The following is a 23,368-nucleotide window of genomic DNA, read 5'->3' as shown; positions in this document are numbered from 1 at the left end:
CTATGGTATAGTGCACCCTGCCTTAGGGCTGTAAGGCCTACTAGAGGGGTGACTTATCTATACTGCATAGGCAGTGTGAGGTTGGCATGGCACCCTGAGGGGAGTGCCATGTCGACTTACTCGTTTTGTTCTCACCAGCACACACAAGCTGGCAAGCAGTGTGTCTGTGCTGAGTGAGGGGTCTCCAGGGTGGCATAAGACATGCTGCAGCCCTTAGAGACAGACCTTCCCTGGCATCAGGGCCCTTGGTACCAGGGGTACCACTTACAAGGGACTTATCTGGATGCCAGGGTGTGCCAATTGTGGAATCAAAAGTACAGGTTAGGGAAAGAACAGTGGTGCTGGGGCCTGGTTAGCAGGCCTCAGCACACTTTCAATTCAAAACATAGCATCAGCAAAGGCAAAAAGTCAGGGGGCAACCATGCCAAGGAGGCATTTCCTTACACATGGCTTGGGAGGGGTAGCCTCCCCAAGCCACTGGTATACTTTGAAGGGCACATTTGGGGCCCAACTTGAATAAACCGGTTTGCACCAGTCCAGCGACCCCTGGTCTCTGCTCTGGCACAAAACTGAACAATGCTGGGGGATGGAGCTCTTCCAGCTGGCCATTTGATTCTGCCATATTGAATTCAAGGTCGGCAAAGGCCTCTGGGAGCATCTGAGTGGCCAGGTCAGGAAGGGGACGCCACAGCCCCTCCTGTTAGGTGGTCACCCTGCTAGCTGACCAGTCCACTTTTTAAGGCTATTTAGGGTCTGCCTCTTGGGTGGGTCCTCAGATTCGATGTGCAAGATTCCAGCCTGACTCCTCTGCAATGTTTACTTTGACTTCTGGCCACTGGAACCGTAACTGGACTTCACAGGAACCTACAATTTGCAGCTCCAGCGACGACTTTGCTCTGCAACATTGTATCCTGGCTCCTTTCAGCAACTGCAATATTTCCCTGGCTGTGCATCCTCTGAGGGCAGCAAGTCTTCAGTCTGCACCAAGAAGCAAAAAGGAACCTCCCTTGGAGTGAAGGAGTCACTAACCTGCATTCGCAGGCACCAACTGTAACGACAACCGGCTATGTGGGTCCTCTCTCCTGCAACTGTGTGGATCCTGCAACACAGGTGGTGGCACTAAGTGGTCCCTTTGGTCCCATCTACCAGCTGTCCAAGTTTGGAGGTGGTGAGTCCTTGCAGGACGGTAACCCTGTGCACTGCGACTCTTGCAGCTACCAAGGCTTGTAGACTCTTCTTCTAAGAGATCTTGAGGCCCTGTGCAGCCCTGGCCTCCAGCACTCTTCCCTACAACACGTGGTCTCCTGCCTTCTGCTCTAGGAACGTGGGACTCATTTCCAGGTGTGCTTAGTGGGCCTCACTGCGACTGTTGTGTCTGCTGCCTGTGAGTTGCCTGTGGGGGATGCATCTATGGCTTCTTGCTCTCCTGACAATCGTCTGGGACTCCCCTCCTTGGGTTGAGGCCCTCCCACCTTCCTGGTCCCCAGCAGCTCTGTAACTTCATTTCTGCGGCTCTTGCCTTTGCCAGGGCTTGTTGGCAGCTTTTCCACACCACTGACTGACTGCAATGCGGGATATCGACTGCATCAATTCTGCAACTCTTCCTCTGCTCCTGTACTTCTTAACCAACTCCTGGCCTTCCCCGTTGACTTGGCCCTGCATCCACAGAAGGGTGGGTAGTGTCTCCTGCTCCAACCACAAAACACTCCAACTGGAACTGGACTTGGCCCCTTTCCTTTGCATGTCCTCTTCTGTTAGGATCTACCTTTGGGTTCTTACAGTCTTGGTTGGGTCTTGAACAATCCTTTTCCAAATTCCTCCTGTTGGTTTTGGGGAAAGCCAGGTACATACATCTTCTCTCCTGGTTGCTGGGGGGTACTCTGGTACTTACCTTTTGGGGTTCCTAGTTCCTCCAGCTCTCATCTACAGATTCCACTTACCTGGGTATGAGTCCATCGTTCGCATTCCATTTTTTAGCATATGGTTTGGGTCACCCTAGGGTCACCATTGACTATTGTTATTGTACTGTTTTTCTATTACTTTCCATGCTCATTCCTGACACCTAAGGAATATATAATAGTGTGTTTACTCACCTGCTAGTAGAATATTGCCTGTACAGTATTTTAGTATTTGTGTTACTATAATAAAGTACCTTTTTTGTAACACTGTGTGTAACTGCTGTGTAACTACACTGGTATTGAATAAGCTTTGCATGTCTCCTAGATAAGCTTTGGCTGCTCATTCATAGCTACCTCTAGAGAACTGGGCTTCCTAAACACTGACTACACCTCACTAACAGGGGATACATGGACCTGGTTTAGGGTGATAACACCATAGGTGCTCACCCAACACCAGGCCAGCTTCCTACAGTCACAATATGATGGTGGGATCCTTCCTGGGGCATATGGGTAGGTACGGACTGGCATATCATTTCTCTTTATGTTGATGACATGTTGATTTACTTGTGTGACCATGCCCATTTTCTGATGGGCTTATAAGATCTTGTGGACTGCTTCAGAGCTCTGGCTGATGTCAAGGTGAACTGGGGCAAATCCTATGTGTAGGAAGCTGGCCTGGGGTGTGGTGGGTACCCAAGGTACTTACACCTTATACCAGGTCCACAGCAACACAGGGCCTGTCAGGTACAGAGGTCAAAGGAAGGCCCAAAACACATATGCGCCTATGAAGAGAAGGGGTGCGCCAGTCCTAGTCTGCTTACAGGTAAGTACCTGCATCCTCGGGGAGCAGACCAGGGGGTTTTGTAGAGCACTGTGAGGGACACCCACAAGCCCACGAAACACACCCTCAGCGGCATAGGGGTGGCCAGGTGAAGTAGGCAAAGTAGGCGTCTGGTTTCCTATTGAAAGCAATGGAGGGACCCGGGGGTCACTTAGGCGATGCAGGCAGGGCATAGGAAGGCTTCTCTGGCCAGCTACCGACTGGGTTTGGATGAGGGCTGCCTGCTGGTCACTTCTGCACTGGTAGGTGGTTCCTCTTGGTCCTGGGTGCTGCGGGTGCAGTGCTTGGTCCAGGCATCGAGTTCCTTGTTACCAGGCAGTCTCGGTCAGAGGGAGCCTCTGGATCCTCCCTGCAGGCGTCGTTGTGGGGGGCAGGGGGGGTCGACTCAGGGTACTCACGTCATTGTAGTTTCCTGGGAGTCCTCTCTGCAATGTTAGTTCTCCTGAACTCGAGCAGGGGGGCATCGGGTGTAGAGTGAGAAGTCTCATGCTTCTGACGGGAAGACAGAGGGGGTTATTCTAACTTTGGAGGAGTGTTAATCCGTCCCAAAAGTGACGGTAAAGTGACGGATATACCACCAGCCGTATTACGAGTTCCATAGGATATAATGGACTCGTAATACGGCTGGTGGTAAATCCGTCACTTTTCCGTCACTTTTGGGACGGATTAACACCTCCTCCAAAGTTAGAATAACCCCCAGAGTTCTTTAAAAGTTGCTTTAAAGTTGCAAAGTTGTTGCAGTTTTTTTTAACACTGCTGCTGTTCTCAGGAGTTTCTTGGTCCTTCAGGTTCAGGGCAGTCCTCAGAGGTCACTGTTCCCTGTCGGATGCGTCACTGTGCAGGTTGTTTGAGTCTGGAGACAGGCCAGTAGGGCTGGGGCCAAGTGAGTGGTCGTCTCCGTTGTCTCTGCAGGGCTTTCAGGTTTTCAGTCCTTCTTGTTGTAGGTTGCAGGAATCTGATTTCCTGGGTTCAGGGTCACCCCAAAATACTAAATTTAGGGGTGTGTTTAGGTCTGGGGGGGCAGTCTTGGAGGGTGACTACACCCTCTTTGTGCCTCCTCCCTGAAGGGAGGGGGGCACATCCCTATTTCTATTGGGGGAATCCTCCAAACTCAAGATGGAGGATTTCTAAAGGCAGGGGTCACCTCAGCTCAGGACACGTTAGGGGCTGTCCTGACTGGTGGGTGACTCCTCCTTGTTTTTCTCATTACCTCCTCCAGCCTTGCTGTCAAAAGTGGGGGCAGTGGCTGGAGGGGTGGGCATCTCCACTAGCTGGAATCACCTGGGGTGCTGTAACAAAAGGCATGAGCCTTTGAGGCTCACCACCAGGTGTTACAGTTCCTGCAGGAGGAGGTGAGAAGCACCTCCATGCAGTACAGGCTTTGTTCCTGGCCTCAGAGTGACAAAGGCACTCACCCCATGTGGCCAGAAACTTGTTTGCTTGTGGCAGGCTGGCAGAAACTGGTCAGCCTAGCACTAGGAGTCGGACTGGTATTCAGGGGGAATCTCTAAGATGACCTCTGGGTGTATTTTACAATAAATCCCACACTGGCATCAATGTGCATTTATTGTGTTGAGAACTTTGATACTAAACTTCCCCGTTTTCAGTGTAGCCATTATGGTGCTGTGGAGTTCGTGTTTGACAGACTCCCAGACCATATACTCTTATGGCTACCCTGCACTTACAATGTCTAAGGTTTTGCTTAGACACTGTAGGGGCATAGTGCTCATGCACATATGCCCTCACCTGTGGTATAGTGCACCATGCCTTAGGGCTGTAAGGCCTGCTAGAGGGGTGCCTTACCTGTGCCACAGGCAGTGTGAGTTTGGCATGGCACTCTGAGGGGAGTGCCATGTTGACTTAGCCATTTTCTCCCCACCAGCACACACAAGCTGTGAAGCAGTGTGCATGTGCTGAGTGAGGGGTCCCTAGGGTGGCATAAGACATGCTGCAGCCCTTAGAGACCTTCCCTGGCTTCAGGGGCCTTGGTACCAGGGGTAACAGTTACAAGGGGCTCACCTGAGTGCCAGAGTTGTGCCAATTGTGGAGAAAAAGGTACAGTTTAGGGAAAGAACACTGGCGCTGGGCCTGGTTCGCAGGGTCCCAGCACACTTTCAAATCATAGCATCAGCAAAAGCAAAAAGTCAGGGGGTAACCATGCCAAGGGAGCATTTCCTTACAAGGTGTGGCTTACCTATGCCACAGGCAGTGAGAGGTGGGCATGGCACCCTGAGGGAAGTGCCATGTTGACTTAGTCATTTCTCCCCACTAGCACGCACAAGCTGTGAGGCAGTGTGCATGTGCTGAGTGAGGGGTGGCATAATAAATGCTGCAGCCATTAGAGACCTTCCCTGGAAACCCAGCATTGCTACCACCAGTTGTAAGGAAATGCCTCCTTGGCATGGTTATCCCCTGACTTTTTGCCTTTGCTGATGCTATGTTTTGAATTGAAAGTGTGATGAGGCCTGCTAACCAGGCCCCAGCGTTCTTTCCCTAACCTGTACTTTTGTATCCACAATTTGCACACCCTGGCATCCAGGTAAGTCCCTTGTAACTGGTACCCCTAGTACCAAGGGCCCTGATGCCAGGGAAGGTCTCTAAGGGCTGCAGCATATCTTATGCCACCCTGGGGACCCCTCAATCAGCACAGACACACTGCTTGCCAGCTCGTGTGTGCTGGTGAGGACAAAACAAGTAAGTCGACATGGCACTCCTGTAGGAAGTTGGCTCTGTATGTGCTATTTCAAAGTAAGGAATAGCATGCACAGAGTCCAAGGGTTCCCCTTAGAGGTAAGATAGTGGCAAAAAGAGATAATACTAATGCTCTATTTTGTGGTAGTGTGGTCGAGCAGTAGGCTTATCCAAGGAGTAGTGTTAAGCATTTGTTGTACATACACATAGACAATAAATGAGGTACACACACTCAAAGACAAATCCAGCCAATAGGTTTTGTTATAGAAAAATATCTTTTCTTAGTTTATTTTAAGAACCACAGGTTCAAATTTTACATGTAATAGCTCTTTTGAAAGGTATTGCAGGTAAGTACTCTAGGAACTTTGAATCATTACTTTAGCATGTATACTTTTTACATAAAACACAATAAGCTGTTTTAAAAGTGGACACAGTGCAATTTTCACAGTTCCTGGGGGAGGTAAGTTATTGTTAATTTTCACAGGTAAGTAAGTCACTTACAGGTTTCAGTTTTTGGTCCAAGGTAGCCCACTGTTGGGTGTTCAGAGCAACCCCAAAGTTATCACACCAGCAGCTCCGGGCCGGTCAGGTGCAAAGGTCAAAGAGGTGCCCAAAACACATAGGCTATAATGGAGAGAAGGGGGTGCCCCGGTTCCAGTCTGCCAGCAGGTAAGTACCCGCGTCTTCGGAGGGCAGACCAGGGGGGTTTTGTAGGGAACCCGGGGGGGACACAAAGTAGCACAGAAAGTACACCCTCAGCAGCGCGGGGGAGGCCGGGTGCAGTGTGCAAACACGCGTCGGGTTTCCTTCAGTTTTCAATGGGAGACCAAGGGGTCTCTTCAGCGATGCAGGCAGGCAAGGGGGGGGCTCCTCGGGGTAGCCACCACCTGGGCAAGGGAGAGGGCCTCCTGGGGGTCACTCCTGCACAGAAGTTCCGTTTCTTTAGGGGCTGGGGGCTGCGGGTGCAGGGTCTTTTCCAGCTGTCGGGAAATGGAGTTCAGACAGTCGCGGTCAGGGGGAGCCTGGGGATTCCCTCTGCAGGCGTCGCTGTGTGGGCTCAGGGGGGACAACTTTGGTTACTCACAGTCGTAGAGTCGCCGGAGGGTCCTCCCTGAGTTGGTTGTTCTCCACCAGTCGAGTCGGGGTCGCCGGGTGCAGTGTTGCAAGTCTCACGCCTCTTGCGGGGAGTTGCAGGGGTCTTTAAATCTGCTCCTTGTAACAAAGTTGCAGTTCTCTTGGAGCAGTGCCGCTGTCCTCTGGAGTTTCTAGTCTTTCTTGAAGCTGGGCAGTCCTCAGAGGATTCAGAGGTCACTGGTCCATTGGAAAGCGTCGCTGGAGCAGGTTTCTTTGGAAGGCAGGAGACAGGCCGGTAAGTCTGGAGCCAAAGCAGTTGGTGTCTTCTCTTCTTCCTCTGCAGGGGTTTTTCAGCTCAGCAGTCCTTCTTCTTCAGGTAAGTTGCAGGAATCTAGTTTCTAGGTTCAGGGAGAGCCCTTAAATACTAAATTTAAGGGCGTGTTTAGGTCTGGGGGGTTAGTAGCCAATGGCTACTAGCCCTGAGGGTGAGTACACCCTCTTTGTGCCTCCTCCCAAGGGGAGGGGGTCACATCCCTAATCCTATTGGGGGAATCCTCCATCTGCAAGATGGAGGATTTCTAAAAGTTAGAGTCACTTCAGCTCAGGACACCTTAGGGGCTGTCCTGACTGGCCAGTGACTCCTCCTTGTTGCTTTCTTTGTTTCCTCCAGCCTTGCCGCCAAAAGTGGGGGCCGCGGCCGAGGGGGCGGGCAACTTCACTAAGCTGGAGTGTCCTGCGGTGCTGTGACAAAGGGGTGAGCCTTTGAGGCTCACCGCCAGGTGTTACAGCTCCTGCCTGGGGGAGGTGTTAGCATCTCCACCCAGTGCAGGCTTTGTTACTGGCCTCAGAGTGACAAAGGCACTCTCCCCATGGGGCCAGCAACATGTCTCTAGTGTGGCAGGCTGCTGGAACCAGTCAGCCTACACAGATAGTCGGTTAAGTTTCAGGGGGCACCTCTAAGGTGCCCTCTGTGGTGTATTTTACAATAAAATGTACACTGGCATCAGTGTGCATTTATTGTGCTGAGAAGTTTGATACCAAACTTCCCAGTTTTCAGTGTAGCCATTATGGTGCTGTGGAGTTCGTGTAAAACAGACTCCCAGACCATATACTCTTATGGCTACCCTGCACTTACAATGTCTAAGGTTTTGCTTAGACACTGTAGGGGCACAGTGCTCATGCACTGGTACCCTCACCTATGGTATAGTGCACCCTGCCTTAGGGCTGTAAGGCCTGCTAGAGGGGTGTCTTACCTATACTACATAGGCAGTGAGAGGCTGGCATGGCACCCTGAGGGGAGTGCCATGTCGACTTACTCATTTTGTTCTCACTAGCACACACAAGCTGGTAAGCAGTGTGTCTGTGCTGAGTGAGGGGTCTCTAGGGTGGCATAATATATGCTGCAGCCCTTAGAGACCTTCCCTGGCATCAGGGCCCTTGGTACCAGAGGTACCAGTTACAAGGGACTTATCTGGATGCCAGGGTGTGCCAATTGTGGAATCAAAAGTACAGGTTAGGGAAAGAACACTGGTGCTGGGGCCTGGTTAGCAGGCCTCAGCACACTTTCAATTCAAAACATAGCATCAGCAAAGGCAAAAAGTCAGGGGGTAACCATGCCAAAGAGGCATTTCCTTACAACTCCCCTCAGGGTGCCATGCCAACCTCACACTGCCTATGCAGTATAGATAAGTCACCCCTCTAGCAGGCCCCCTGAAACCTTAACCAACTACCTGTGTAGGCTGACTGGTTTTAACAGCCTGCCACACTCGAGACATGTTGCTGGCCCCATGGGGAGAGTGCCTTTGTCATTCTGAGGCCAGTAACAAAGCCTGCACTGGGTGGAGATGCTAACACCTCCCCCAGGCAGGAGCTGTAACACCTGGCGGTGAGCCTCAAAGGCTCCCCCCCTTTGTTCCAGCACCGCAGGGCACTCCAGCTAGTGGAGTTGCCTGCCCCCTCCGGCCACGGCCCCACTTTTGGCGGCAAGGCAGGGGGAAATAATGAGAATAACAAGGAGGAGTCACTGGCCAGTCAGGACAGCCCCTAAGGTGTCCTGAGCTGAAGTGACTCTAACTTTTAGAAATCCTCCATCTTGCAGATGGAGGATTCCCCCAATAGGGATAGGCTTGTGACCCCCTCCCCTTGGCAGAAGGCACAAAGAGGGTGTACCCACCCTCAGGGCTAGTAGCCATTGGCTACTAACCCCCCCAGACCTAAACACGCCCTTAAATTTAGTATTTAAGGGCTCCCCTGAACCTAAGAATTTAGATTCCTGCAACTTACAGAAGAAGAGGACTGCTGAGCTGAAAAACCCCTGCAGAAGAAGAAAAGAAGACACCAACTGCTTTGGCCCTAGCCCTACCACCCTGTCTCCTGCCTTCCAAAGAAACCTGCTCCAGCGACGCTTTCCCCAGGACCAGCGACCTCTGAATCCTCAGAGGACTGCCCTGCTTCCAAGAGACCAAGAAACTCCCGAGAACAGCGGCCCTGTTCAACAAAGACTGCAACTTTGTTTCCAGAGGAGCAGATTTAAAGACCCCTGCAATCCCCGCAAGAAGCGTGAGACTTGCAACACTGCACCCGGCGACCCAGACTCGACTGGTAAAGAAACAACGCTACAGGGAGGACCCCCAGGCGACTCCAAGACTGTGAGTAACCCAAGTTGTCCCCCCTGAGCCCCCACAGCGACGCCTGCAGAGGGAATCCCGAGGCTCCCACTGACCGCGACTGCCTGACTCTGAAATCCCGACGCCTGGAAAAGACCCTGCACCCGCAGCCCCCAGGACCTGAAGGATCGGAACTGCAGTGCAGGAGTGACCCCCAGGAGGCCCTCTCCCTTGCCCAGGTGGTGGCTACCCCGAGGAGCCCCCCCTTGCCTGCCTGCACCGCTGAAGAGACCCCTTGGTCTCTCATTGAAAACAATTGGAAACCCGACGCGTGTTCGCACACTGCACCCGGCCGCCCCCGCGCTGCTGAGGGTGTACTTTTTGTGCTGACTCGTGTCCCCCCCGGTGCCCTACAAACCCCCCCTAGTCTTCCCTCCGAAGATGCGGGTACTTACCTGCTGGCAGACTGGAACCGGGGCACCCCCTTACCTCCATTGAAGCCAATGTGTTTTGGGCACCTCTTTGACCTCTGCACCTGACCGGCCCTGAGCTGCTGGTGTGGTGACTTTGGGGTTGCTCTGAACCCCCAATGGTGGACTACCTTGGACCCCAATCTGAAACCCGTAGGTGGTTTACTTACCTGCAAGAACTAACATTACTTTATCTCCCCCAGGAACTGTGAAAATTGCACTGTGTCCACTTTTAAAACAGCTAAATGTGTTTTATGTAAAAAGTATATATGCTAAAGTAATGATTCAAAGTTCCTAGAGTACTTACCTGCAATACCTTTCAAATGAGATATTACATGTAGAATTTGAACCTGTGGTTCTTAAAATAAACTAAGAAAATATATTTTTCTATACAAAAACCTATTGGCTGGAATTGTCTCTGAGTGTGTGTTCCTCATTTATTGCCTGTGTGTATGTACAACAAATGCTTAACACTACTCCTTTGATAAGCCTACTGCTCGACCACACTACCACAAAATAGAGCATTAGTATTATCTCTTTTGCCACTATCTTACCTCTAAGGGGAACCCTTGGACTCTGTGCATGCTATTCCTTACTTTGAAATAGCACATACAGAGCCAACTTCCTACAGCACCTATCAGGAGGGGGCTCTGACGTCATCTGCCTGGCCTTGCCACACAGATGCTCCCAGAGTTTCCTGCCAACCTTGGAAACAAGATGGCGGCCGGGTGCAGTGTGCGAACACGCGTCGGGTTTCCTTCAGGTTTCAATGGAAGTCAATGAGAGATCAAGGGATCTCTTCAGCAATGCAGGCAGGCAAGGGGGGGGGGGGGCTCCTTGGGGTAGCCACCACCTGGGCAAGGGAGAGGGCCTCCTGGGGGTCACTCCTGCACTGGAGTTCGGATCCTTCAGGTCCTGGGGGCTGCGGGTGCAGAGTCTTTACCAGGCGTCGGGATCTGAGGAGCAGGCAGTCGCGGTCAGGGGGTGCCTCGGGATTCCCTCTGCAGGCGTCGCTGTGGGGGTTCAGGTGGGGCAACTCTGGCTACTCACGGTCTCGCAGTCGCCGGGGAGTCCTCCCTGAAGTGTTTGTTCTCCACAAGTCGAGCCGGGGGCGTCGGGTGGAGAGTAGCAAGTCTCACGCTTCCGGCGGGAAACGCAAGTTGGTTTAAAGTTGCTCCTTTGTTACAAAGTTGCAGTCTTGGGTGAACAGAGCCGCTGTCTTCGGGAGTTCTTGGTCCTTCTAGAGCAGGGCAGTCCTCTGAGGATTCAGAGGTCACTGGGCCAAAGCAGTTGGTGTCTCCGTCTTCTCTGCAGGGTTTTTCAGCTTAGCAGTCCTCTTCTTCTTAGTTGCAGGAATCTGAGTTCCTAGGTTCTGGGGAGCCCTTAAATACTAAATTTAAGGGCGTGTTTAGGTCTGGGGGGTTAGTAGCCAATGGCTACTAGCCCTGAGGGTGGGTACACCCTCTTTGTGCCTCCTCCCAAGGGGAGGGGGTCACATTCCTATCCCTATTGGGGGAATCCTCCATCTGCAAGATGGAGGATTTCTAAAAGTCAGAGCCACCTCAGCTCAGGACACCCTAGGGGCTGTCCTGACTGGCCAGTGACTCCTCATTGTTTTTCTCATTATCTCCTCCGGCCTTGCCGCCAAAAGTGGGGCCGTGGCCGGAGGGGGCGGGCAACTCCACTAGCTGGAGTGCCCTGTGGTGCTGTAACAAAGGGGGTGAGCCTTTGAGGCTCACCGCCAGGTGTTACAGTTCCTGCAGGGGGTTGTGTGAAGCACCTCCACCCAGTACAGGCTTTGTTACTGGCCACAGAGTGACAAAGGCACTCTCCCCATGTGGCCAGCAACATGTCTCTAGTGTGGCAGGCTGCTAAAACCAGTCAGCCTACACGGATAGTCGGTTAAGGTTTCAGGGGGCACCTCTAAGGTGCCTCTGGGGTGTATGTTACAATGAAATGTACACTGGCATCAGTGTGCATTTATTGTGCTGAGAAGTTTGATACCAAACTTCACAGTTTTCTGTGTAGCCATTATGGTGCTGTGGAGTTCGTGCATGACAGACTCCCAGACCATATACTCCTATGTCTACCCTGTACTTACAATGTCTAAGGTTTTGCTTAGACACTGTAGGGGCACAGTGCTCATGCACTGGTGCCCTCACCTATGGTATAGTGCACCCTGCCTTAGGGCTGTAAGGCCTGCTAAAGGGGTGACTTATCTATACTGCATAGGCAGTGTGAGGTTGGCATGGCACCCTTACTCGTTTTGTCCTCACTAGCACACACAAGCTGGCAAGCAGTGTGTCTGTGATGAGTGAGGGGTCCCCAGGTTGGCATAAGACATGCTGCAACCCTTAGAGACCTTCCCTGGCATCAGGGCCCTTGGTACCAGGGGTACCAGTTACAAGGGACTTATCTGGATGCCAGGGTGTGCCAATTGTGGAAACAAAAGTACAGGTTAGGGAAAGAACACTGGTGCTTGGGCCTGGTTAGCAGAGTCCTTGCTCCTGGTAATTAACATAGTGCTGAATATATAGAAAAAAAAAAATCCACAGAGAGTAAGGAAGAGATATCATGGGTGAGTGTAGCAAAGGTCTGTGTAAACTAGGTCTTCAACAAAAATATTTGATAGTCTATTCATATACTTAATGTCACTACTACCAAACTATTCCCCAGTTTAAATGATTAAGAAGAAAGATTATGTTATTATCCCTGTATGTATCTGTTCGTGGTATGTAGTGCTGTAGATTCACATGCTCTGCATACTTCTGCCATCTAGTGTTGGATCTGGCTGTGTACAACGTGTTTTTCTTCAAAGAATCTTCTGGAGTCATGAGGTAAAGTGACCCCCTCCTCTCCGTGGTAGTGCACGTGGGCATTGACCCCACCCCACAATTGGGTGAGAATGGAAGGTCCGTAAAGTGTTAGAAAGAGATGTTGTAGGAAGTTGGCTCTGTATGTGCTATTTCAAAGTAAGGAATAGCATGCACAGAGTCCAAGGGTTCCCCTTAGAGGTAAGATAGTGGCAAAAAGAGATAATACTAATGCTCTATTTTGTGGTAGTGTGGTCGAGCAGTAGGCTTATCAAAGGAGTAGTGTTAAGCATTTGTTGTACCTACACACAGGCAATAAATGAGGAACACACACTCAGAGACAATTCCAAGCCAATAGGTTTTTGTTATAGAAAAATATATTTTCTTAGTTTATTTTAAGATCCACAGGTTCAAATTCTACATGTAATATCTCATTTGAAAGGTATTGCAGGTAAGTACTTTAGGAACTATCACAATAGCATATATACTTTTTACATAAAACACATTTAGCTGTTTTAAAAGTGGACACAGTGCAATTTTCACAGTTCGTGGGGGAGGTAAAGTAATGTTAGTTCTTGCAGGTAAGTAAACCACCTACGGGGTTCAAATTGGGGTCCAAGGTAGCCCACCATTGGGGGTTCAGAGCAACCCCAAAGTCACCGCACCAGCAGCTCTTGGCCGGTCAGGTGCAGAGGTCAAAGAGGTGCCCAAAACACATAGGCTTCAATGGAGGTAAGGGGGTGCCCCGGTTCCAGTCTGCCAGCAGGTAAGTACCCGCGTCTTCAGAGGGCAGACCAGGGGGGTTTTGTGGGGCACCGGGGGGGACACAAGTCAGCACAAAAAGTACACCCTCAGCGTTGGGTTTCCAATTGTTTTCAATGAGAGACCAAGGGGTCTCTTCAGCGGTGCAGGCAGGCAAGGGGGGGCTCCTCGGGGTAGCCACCACCTAGGCAAGGGAGAGGGCCTCCTGGGGGTCACTCCTGCACTGGAGTTCCGATCCTTCAGGTCCTGGGGGCTGCGGGTGCAGGGTCTCTTCCAGGCATCGGGATTTCAGAGTCAGGCAGTCGCGGTCAGGGGGAGCCTCGGGATTCCCTCTGCAGGCGTCGCTGTGGGGGCTCAGGGGGGGGGACAACTTTGGTTACTCACAGTCTGAGTCGCCGGAGGGTCCTCCCTGTAGCGTTGTTTCTTCACCAGTCGAGTCGGGGTCGCCAGGTGCAGTGTTGCAAGTCTCACGCTTCTTGCGGGGATTGCAGGGGTCTTTAAATCTGCTCCTCTGGATACAAAGTTGCAGTCTTTGTTGAACAGGGCCGCTGTTCTCGGGAGTTTCTTGGTCTCTTGGAAGCAGGGCAGTCCTCTGAGGATTCAGAGGTCGCTGGTCCTGGGGAAAGCGTCGCTGGAGCAGGTTTCTTTGGAAGGCAGGAGACAGGCCGGTAGGACTGGGGCCAAAGCAGTTGGTGTCTTCTTTCTTCTTCTGCAGGGGTTTTTCAGCTCAGCAGTCCTCTTCTTCTGGAAGTTGCAGGAATCTAAATTCTTAGGTTCAGGGGAGCCCTTAAATACTAAATGTAAGGGTGTGTTTAGGTCTGGGGGGTTAGTAGCCAATGGCTACTAACCCTGAGGGTGGATACACCCTCTTTGTGCTTCCTCCCAAGGGGAGGGGATCACATTCCTATCCCTATTGGGGGAATCCTCCATCTGCAAGATGGAGGATTTCTAAAAGTTAGAGTCACTTCAGCTCAGGACACCTTAGGGACTGTCCTGACTGGCCAGTGACTCCTCCTTGTTATTCTCATCATTTCCTCCGGCCTTGCCGCCAAAAGTGGGGCCGTGACCGGAGGGGGCGGGCAACTCCACTAGCTGGAGTGCCCTGTGGTGTTGGAACAAAGGGGGTGAGCCTTTGAGGCTCACCGCCAGGTGTTACAGCTCCTGCCTGGGGGAGGTGTTAGCATCTCCACCCAGTGCAGGCTTTGTTACTGGCCTCAGAGTGACAAAGGCACTCTCCCCATTTGGCCAGCAACATGTCTCGAGTGTGGCAGGCTGCTAGAACCAGTCAGCCTACACAGGTAGTTGGTTAAGGTTTCAGGGGGCACCTCTAAGGTGCCCTCTGGGGTGTATTTTACAATAAAATTTACACTGGCATCAGTGTGCATTTATTGTGCTGAGAAGTTTGATACCAAACTTCCCAGTTTTCAGTGTAGCCATTATGGTGCTGTGGAGTTCGTGTTTGACAGACTCCCAGACCATATACTCTTATGGCTACCCTGCACTTACAATGTCTAAGGTTTGGCTTAGACACTGTAGGGGCACAGTGCTCATGCACTGGTGCCCTCACCTATGGTATTAGTGCACCCTGCCTTAGGGCTGTAAGGCCTGCTAGAGGGGTGACTTATCTATACTGCATAAGCAGTGTGAGGTTGGCATGGCACCCTGAGGGGAGTGCCATGTCGACTTACTCGTTTTGTCCTCACCCGCACACACAAGCTGGCAAGCAGTGTGTCTGTGCTGAGTGAGGGGTCCCCATGGTGGCATAAGATATGCTGCAGCCCTTAGAGACCTTCCCTGGCATCAGGGCCCTTGGTACCAGGGGTACCAGTTACAAGGGACTTACCTGGATGCCAGGGTGTGCCAATTGTGGATACAAAAGTACAGGTTAGGGAAAGAACACTGGTGCTGGGGCCTGGTTAGCAGGCCTCAGCACACTTTTAAATCAAAACATAGCATCAGCAAAGGCAAAAAGTCAGGGGGTAACCATGCCAAGGAGGCATTTCCTTACAGATGTCCATGCATATAAGATATAAATGTATACTACAATGTCCCCTGGTTTCTGGAGAGGAGGGCGGGCGCATGTGAATCTACCGCACTACATGCCACAAACGGATGCTTACAGGGTAAGTGACATAATCCATTTGATGGCAAGTGTGGCTGTAGATACACATGCTCTGCATAGACTCTAAAGCAGTGCCCGCCATCAAGTTGTGGCTAATCCATGGGTGGTGGTGTTGTCTTAAAAAGAGTACAAAGCACTGCCTGTCCAACATTTGCTTGTTGACGTGCTGATGCATCCACACAGTAGTGTTTAGTAAAAGTGTGTGGAGTTGACCATGTAGCTGCTTTACAAATTTCAGCTAATGGTATGTTACCCAGGAAAGCCATAGATGTTCCTATTCTATGAGTTGTGTACTCTAGGGGGTGTGGGCAAACTTCATTTAGCTTTGGCGTAACAAGATAGGATACATTTAATTATCCATCTTGAGATACCTGCTTTAGATATAGCCTTTCCTGTGTGGGGAGGCGAGAAAGCAACAAAGAGTTGTTTAGTTTTACAAAACTTTAGTTCTGTTAATATAATACATTAAAGCTCATTTCACATCTAATGTGTGCAGAGCTCTTTCTGCAGCTGACTCAGGCTGTGGAAAGAAAACTAGTAATTCAACTGCTTGGTCCAGGTGAAATGCAGAACCCACCTTGGGTATGAATTATGGGTTGGTCCGTAGGACTACCCTATCCTTATGTTTTAAAAAAATGGTTCTTACAAAGTTAATGTCTGAAGCTCACCAACATGTCTTAGTGAGGCGACTGATATTAAAAAAGCTACCTTTCAGGACCGAACATGTAGTGGACAGTTACGCAATAGTTCAAATGGTGGCCCCATAAGCCTAGCGAGTACAATGTTGAGATTCCAAACTGGTGCAGAAGACACTCTGGGAGGAATTACCATTTAAGCCTACCATGAAAGCTTTAACAAAAGATATTTTGAACAATGATAAATGTCTGTTTTGCATGTGTCTAGCTACTGCTGCAAGGTGAAGACATATTGAAGTGCATGCTAGGCCACAAGTTTGTAAATGAAGTAAATAGCAGACAGTATCTTTAACAGTTGCTATAAATTGTTCAATATGTTTGTCACAATAATAGAAAACAAATCTTTTCCACTTAGCAGCATAGTATGCTCTAGTGGTGGGTTTGCGTGCTTCCTTAAGAATGGTCTTGTACTCCGGAGGAAGATTCAAGAATCCCAACTCTGACTTCAGGAGCCAAATCGCATGATTGAGTTCTTTGGGATTTGGATGCCAGATTTGTCCATGGTTCTGAGTGAGAAATTCTGGATGTAGGGGAAGCTTCTTGTGGGGTACTACTAATAGTTTGAGTAGCGTGGTGTATCATGGTTGTCGTGCCCAAGTGGGAGGTACTAGAATGAGTGTGAGAGACGTCTGCCTGAGCTTCTGGACCACAAATAGAAGAAGAGGGAGAGGTGGGGAAGCATAGGCAGATATCCCAGACTAATTCATCCATAGAGCACTGGCCTTGGATAGTGGCTGTGGGAGCCTGGAGGCAAGGTTTGGCCATTTTGCACTGTTTACAATTGCGAACAAGTCTATGTGTGGAAATCCCCCACCTGTGAAAGTATGGAAGGAGGACTCAGGAGTGGAGTTCTCATTCGTGGACTTGTTGCTGTATCCTGCTGAGGAGGTCTGCAAAGTGGTTGTCCATCCCTGGGATTATTGAGGTATTCCACTAAAAAGTGAATACAGTGTCTTATTACCTAATGCTAGATTGTCTGAGACAGGTGTGATAACTGTATAGAATGTGCCCCCTCCTGGTTCTGCAAATAAAACATCATGGCTGTGTTCTCTGTCCAGACCAGAACAACCTTGCCTGTTAAATGAACTAGGAAAGCTTTGAGTAGTAGATGAAAGGCTCGAAGTTCCAACTATATGAAGTGCAAGACTTGGGGGGGGTCATTCTGACCCCGGCGGGCGGCGGGAGCCGCCCGCCTGGCGGGAACCGCCGAATGACCGCACCGCGGTCAAAAGACCGCGGCGGCCATTCTGGCTTTCCCGCTGGGCCGGCGGGCGACTGCCAGAAGGCCGCCCGCCGGCCCAACGGGAAACCCCCTTCAACAATGAAGCCAGCTCCAAATGGAGCAGGCGGAGTTGAAGGGGTGCGACGGGTGCAGTGGCACCCGTCGTGATTTTCAGTGTCTGCAAAGCAGACACTGAAAATCTTTATGGGGCCCTGTTAGGGGGCCCCTGCACTGCCCATGCCAGTGGCATGGGCAGTGCAGGGGCCCCACGACACCCGTTCCCGCCATCCTTTACCGGCAGGAACAGGATGGCGGTCGGAATCCCCATGGCGGTGCTGCAAGCAGCGCCGCCATGGAGGATTCCCTGGGCCAGGGGTAAACCGGCAGTTGCCCTTTTCTGACCCGCGGCGATAAATGGCCCAGGAACCACCGCCAGCCTGTTGGCGGTGCTTCCGCGGTCCCCGGCGGTCATGGACCGCCAGGGTCGGAATGACCCCCTTGGTGTTTGGAGTCTGGATTTTGTAGGCGAGCCTCCCATCCTGTCCGAGATGCATCCGATGTAACAGTGATCTGGGGAACAGGGTCGAGAAACTACCGCCCATGTGTTCCACCACTGCAGAGTGTATTGATTGTGGCTGTCTACCAACACTTGATCCTTTATCTGACCCTGCGACTGAAACCCCTGACTTGCCAGACACTCCTGCAGCAGACGCATGTGCAGTCTTGCATGTGGTACTATTGCAGTACAAGTTGCCATCATACCCAAGATCCTCTAAACTGTTCTTACTGTTTATCTGTTAATTGGGGTAGACCTGCTGCAGCAGGATTGTGATATTTTCAAAACTGACTGCCTTTGGGTAAGGTAGTCGTAGCTGTGTGTTGCATGTAACTCCTAGTTATGACTGGATCTGTGAAAGTTGAAGGTGTGATTTCTGTATGTTGATGATAAAGCTCAGCTGATGAAGATGGAGTGTGGTCTACGTGTGTTGCACTGCACTTCTTTCCAAAGCTCTCAATGACCCTGCAATGTCTTTTTGCATCAGAACGATCGACAGGCCCCGCAACTCTACTCGTTGTGATCGGGAGACAGGCAGAGGTTGCAAACCGAATGTAGATCTGCATGCAGGTTTTTAGCATGGTGTAGGAAGTTGGCTCTGTATGTGCTATTTCAAAGTAAGGAATAGCATGAAACAGAGTCCAAGGGTTCCCCTTAGAGGTAAGATAGTGGCAAAAAGAGATTATACTAATGCTCTATTTTGTGGTAGTGTGGTCGAGCAGTAGGCTTATCCAAGGAGTAGTGTTAAGCATTTGTTGTACATACACATAGACAATAAATGAGGTACACACACTCAGAGACAAATCCAGCAAATAGGTTTTGTTATAGAAAAATATATTTTCTTAGTTTATTTTAAGAACCACAGGTTAAAATTTTTACATGTAATAGCTCTTTTGAAAGGTATTGCAGGTAATTACTCTAGGAACTTTGAATCATTACTTTAGCATGTATACTTTTTACATAAAACACAATAAGCTGTTTTAAAAGTGGACACAGTGCAATTTTCACAGTTCCTGGGGAGGTAAGTTATTGTTAGTTTTCACAGGTAAGTAAGTCACTTACAGGTTTGAGTTTTTGGTCCAAGGTAGCCCACCGTTGGGGGTTCAGAGCAACCCCAAAGTTATCACACCAGCAGCTCAGGGCCGGTCAGGTGCAAAGGTCAAAGAGGTGCCCAAAACACATAGGCTATAAAGGAGAGAAGGGGGTGCCCCGGTTCCAGTCTGCCAGCAGGTAAGTACCCGCGTCTTCGGAGGGCAGACCAGGGGGGGACACAAAGTAGCACAGAAAGTACACCCTCAGCAGCGCGGGGGCGGCCGGGTGCAGTGTGCAAACACGCGTCGGGTTTCCTTCAGGTTTCAATGGGAGACCAAGGGGTCTCTTCAGCGATGCAGGCAGGCAAGGGGGTGCTCCTCGGGGTAGCCACCACCTGGGCAAGGGAGAGGGCCTCCTGGGGGTCACTCCTGCACAGAAGTTCCGTTTCTTTAGGGGCTGGGGGCTGCGGGTGCAGGGTCTTTTCCAGCCGTCGGGAAATGGAGTTCGGACAGTCGCGGTCAGGGGGAGCCTGGGGATTCCCTCTGCAGGCGTCGCTGTGGGGGCTCAGGGGGGAGAACTTTGGTTACTCACAGTCGTAGAGTCGCCGGAGGGTCCTCCCTGAGTTGGTTGTTCTCCACCAGTCGAGTCGGGGTCGCCGGGTGCAGTGTTGCAAGTCTCACGCTTCTTGCGGGGAGTTGCAGGGGGTCTTTAAATCTGCTCCTTGTAACAAAGTTGCAGTTCTTTTGGAGCAGTGCCGCTGTCCTCAGGAGTTTCTTGTCTTTTTCGAAGCAGGGCAGTCCTCAGAGGATTCAGAGGTCGCTGGTCCCTTAGAAAGCATCGCTGGAGCAGGTTTCTTTGGAAGGCAGGAGACAGGCCGGTAAGTCTGGGGCCAAGGCAGTTGGTGTCTCCTGTTCTTCCTCTGCAGGGGTTTGTCAGCTCAGCAGTCCTTCTTCTTGTAGTTGCAGGAATCTCGTTTCTAGGTTCAGGGAGAGCCCTTAAATACTAAATTTAAGGGCGTGTTTAGGTCTGGGGGTTAGTAGCCAATGGCTACTAGCCCTGAGGGTGAGTACACCCTCTTTGTGCCTCCTCCCAAGGGGAGGGGGTCACATCCCTAATCCTATTGGGGGAATCCTCCATCTGCAAGATGGAGGATTTCTAAAAGTTAGAGTCACTTCAGCTCAGGACACCTTAGGGGCTGTCCTGACTGGCCAGTGACTCCTCCTTGTTGCTTTATTTGTTTCCTCCAGCCTTGCCGCCAAAAGTGGGGGCCGTGGCCGGAGGGGGCGGGCAACTCCACTAAGCTGGAGTGTCCTGCGGTGCTGTGACAAAGGGGTGAGCCTTTGAGGCTCACCGCCAGGTGTTACAGCTCCTGCCTGGGGGAGGTGTTAGCATCTCCACCCAGTGCAGGCTTTGTTACTGGCCTCAGAGTGACAAAGGCACTCTCCCCATGGGGCCAGCAACATGTCTCTAGTGTGGCAGGCTGCTGGAACCAGTCAGCCTACACAGATAGTCGGTTAAGTTTCAGGGGGCACCTCTAAGGTGCCCTCTGTGGTGTATTTTACAATAAAATGTACACTGGCATCAGTGTGCATTTATTGTGCTGAGAAGTTTGATACCAAACTTCCCAGTTTTCAGTGTAGCCATTATGGTGCTGTGGAGTTCGTGTAAAACAGACTCCCAGACCATATACTCTTATGGCTACCCTGCACTTACAATGTCTAAGGTTTTGCTTAGACACTGTAGGGGCACAGTGCTCATGCACTGGTACCCTCACCTATGGTATAGTGCACCCTGCCTTAGGGCTGTAAGGCCTGCTAGAGGGGTGTCTTACCTATACTGCATAGGCAGTGAGAGGTTGGCATGGCACCCTGAGGGGAGTGCCATGTCCACTTACTCATTTTGTTCTCACTAGCACACACAAGCTGGTAAGCAGTGTGTCTGTGCTGAGTGAGGGGTCTCTAGGGTGGCATAATATATGCTGCAGCCCTTAGAGACCTTCCCTGGCATCAGGGCCCTTGGTACCAGAGGTACCAGTTACAAGGGACTTATCTGGATGCCAGGGTGTGCCAATTGGGGAATCAAAAGTACAGGTTAGGGAAAGAACACTGGTGCTGGGGCCTGGTTAGCAGACCTCAGCACACTTTCAATTCAAAACATAGCATCAGCAAAGGCAAAAAGTCAGGGGGTAACCATGCCAAGGAGGCATTTCCTTACACATGGCATCTGTGACAGAGCCAAAAATGAGCCCCCTCCATCAGCAGCCCATTATATTCTGGTTCCAAATGATTTTCTTTCTGTTTTTGATGGATGGTTATGAACACGAACTAAAACAATACCGACACGTACGGTTGTGTACAATGGTCCAAACGGAGATTGAAGTGGTCTCGAACAGGAGCACCAAGAACATTTCCAAGCATGACGGCAAAAAAAAAAAAAAAAAAAACGATTTAACAGTGGAGTTGATGTCCATGTACACCATCACTCAGAGAAGGGGTCACTTTACCTTGTGACTCCAGAAGATTCTTCGAAGAAAAACAACTTGTACACATCCGAACCCAACATTAGATGGCAGACGTATGCAGAGCATGTGTATCTACAGCCACACATGCCATTAAACAAAGGTTTTCTGTGGCCATCCCTCACAAAAGTGCTCCTTGTCTCCACTTATAAAGCATTCACATTCATCCTTCCACATGACACATCCATTGAGAACATGTACCAGTAAGTGATCTGCCAGCATTGTGGTTCACTTCCCATTCTTGAAAGGCTGCCTGTCAGCTTGAATGAATTTGACTGCCACTATATGGACAGGTATAAACGAGACGTTCTAGCACAGTGACCTGTTAATTGGCCCATATCCTGCTCCTTTGTATGGATGGGCTGAGTGTACCTTTAGGTATTCAAAGACAACTGTGCAGTTTTGGGAAAATACTAGCACTATCTTACCAAAGGAGTGGAGAAAACTTCAGAGCTACGAAGAATGCCTTGAGCACCAAACCCACTCAGGACCGTTACTTCATCCGTATGAGATGGCAAAACAAATCCAACTTGAGAGAAACACAATTAGCAAAATCTGGTGCAACTCGCATAGAAGCAGCAAAATAGCACAACGCATGAATAATCTCAAAACAAAGTATGTAATAATTTAGAAAGCTATCCTTAAAATAATGGTAGGGGACCTGTCAGGTTTGCAACATCCATGTATAATGTGCTGCCCCAATCTAGGTTTCTTTTTTGAATTCTGGTACTTGTAGTCGTGTTTATTTCACTATGAAACAGTACTACAAGTCTCAGTTTGCAACATCCATGTATAATGTGCTGCCCCAATCTAGGTTTCTTTTTTGAATTCTGGTACTTGTAGTCGTGTTTATTTCACTATGAAACAGTACTACAAGTCTCAGAACTCAAAGAAATAAACCTGGACTGGACAAGCACACTCTGAATGGACAAGGGAAACCTGGCAGCTGTGTATCAGTACTGAAATGTGCAAAGCATGATTTTACATGGCCCATAAAAAAAATTAACTACCACGACACCTGCCAAAAGTAGCTATTAAATAAACCTTTGTACTGGCCATAAATGGATTATTGTACACATTTGACAACCCTGTTTCTGTAACATTCAAAATATTTAAAGACATCTGTATACATTGAACCCGGAGTCGACCATTAGAGTTCTAAAATAAAAGGCTGCCGAATTAGGTTTACATAGTGTGTTTACATAGGTAACAGCACTAAAGCGAATTATACTTACCGAATCTATCAGTGTGTACGGGTTTTCAACATCAAAATTCAATGAGGAATATCGTGGCAACTCTAGGCGAATGGTATAATTCAGTCCCTTTTCAAAGCAAACTGGTCGTGGAAGGACAACATATCTAAGGGAAAAAACAGTATTAACTGTGGTAAACAGCAATAAAAACCACACTACACAGTGTGTAGAACACCAGAGTAGTTGAAGGTAATGTAGCCATTTCCTACTGACCTTGAACTTGGCGGCAAAGACACAACTTGATTATCATCATCAGGAACGGTATTTCCACATCTGCTGCTGGTAAGAATTTCACCTGGGCGAATTACTGTGATCACAGCCTCTTCCCACTGTTCTGGCAACTGAAAGGATAGTCTAATTAGCTTGTATTCCATGTCCTAAGGCAATACTCTTTAATACATCAGTCCAGATGTATTGCTTGCAATTTAAGTCACCAGCTGCTGGCATTTCAACATTATTCTTTACAGTTACATTAGCACGACTTAAAGGAAGGAAAAGAGGAAAGAGCAAGTATATGACAAGATTCACTAGATCAGGAACACTAGAATGATATGAGCTTCTCTGAAGACATTAAGAGTATCCGAGGTCGAAAATGAGTGGCATAGGCATTTAGCTCCAATATTTATCGCTGTGCTTTTCTTTTGTTTAATTTAGAACGTTCTACCCTCAGTGTGCCCTTTTGATTCAGACTATACTGGTTATTAAAGACCTTTCCCCCCTAGTATAGGCCAACCCTGCAACGTGATCCAATATCTGTGGAAGAGGGCTTTTAAAGAACAGCATAACTGTTGCCACTTGGGTACAATCTGGAGACT

General features: G+C 49.9%; 1 protein-coding gene across 2 annotated transcripts in view; it reads right to left on the bottom strand.

The window, feature by feature from the left end:
• Window positions 1-23,368, bottom strand: part of LAMB1 (laminin subunit beta 1) — a 728,031-nt gene that overhangs the window by 386,070 nt on the left and 318,593 nt on the right. For both annotated transcript variants that reach the window (XM_069229822.1, XM_069229821.1), the window contains 2 exons: window positions 22,767-22,894; window positions 22,536-22,659 (listed from right to left, as the gene is read on the bottom strand). In XM_069229822.1, the coding sequence (XP_069085923.1) occupies window positions 22,536-22,659; window positions 22,767-22,894 (252 nt within the window). The remainder of the gene's footprint in view (window positions 1-22,535; window positions 22,660-22,766; window positions 22,895-23,368) is intronic.

The sequence above is a fragment of the Pleurodeles waltl genome, chromosome 4_1 (genome assembly GCF_031143425.1).
Source record: "Pleurodeles waltl isolate 20211129_DDA chromosome 4_1, aPleWal1.hap1.20221129, whole genome shotgun sequence".
Classification (NCBI taxonomy): Eukaryota; Metazoa; Chordata; class Amphibia; order Caudata; family Salamandridae; genus Pleurodeles; species Pleurodeles waltl.
The sequence above is the reverse complement of the archived record's forward strand: the minus strand, read 5'-3'. Positions and strand labels throughout refer to the sequence as shown.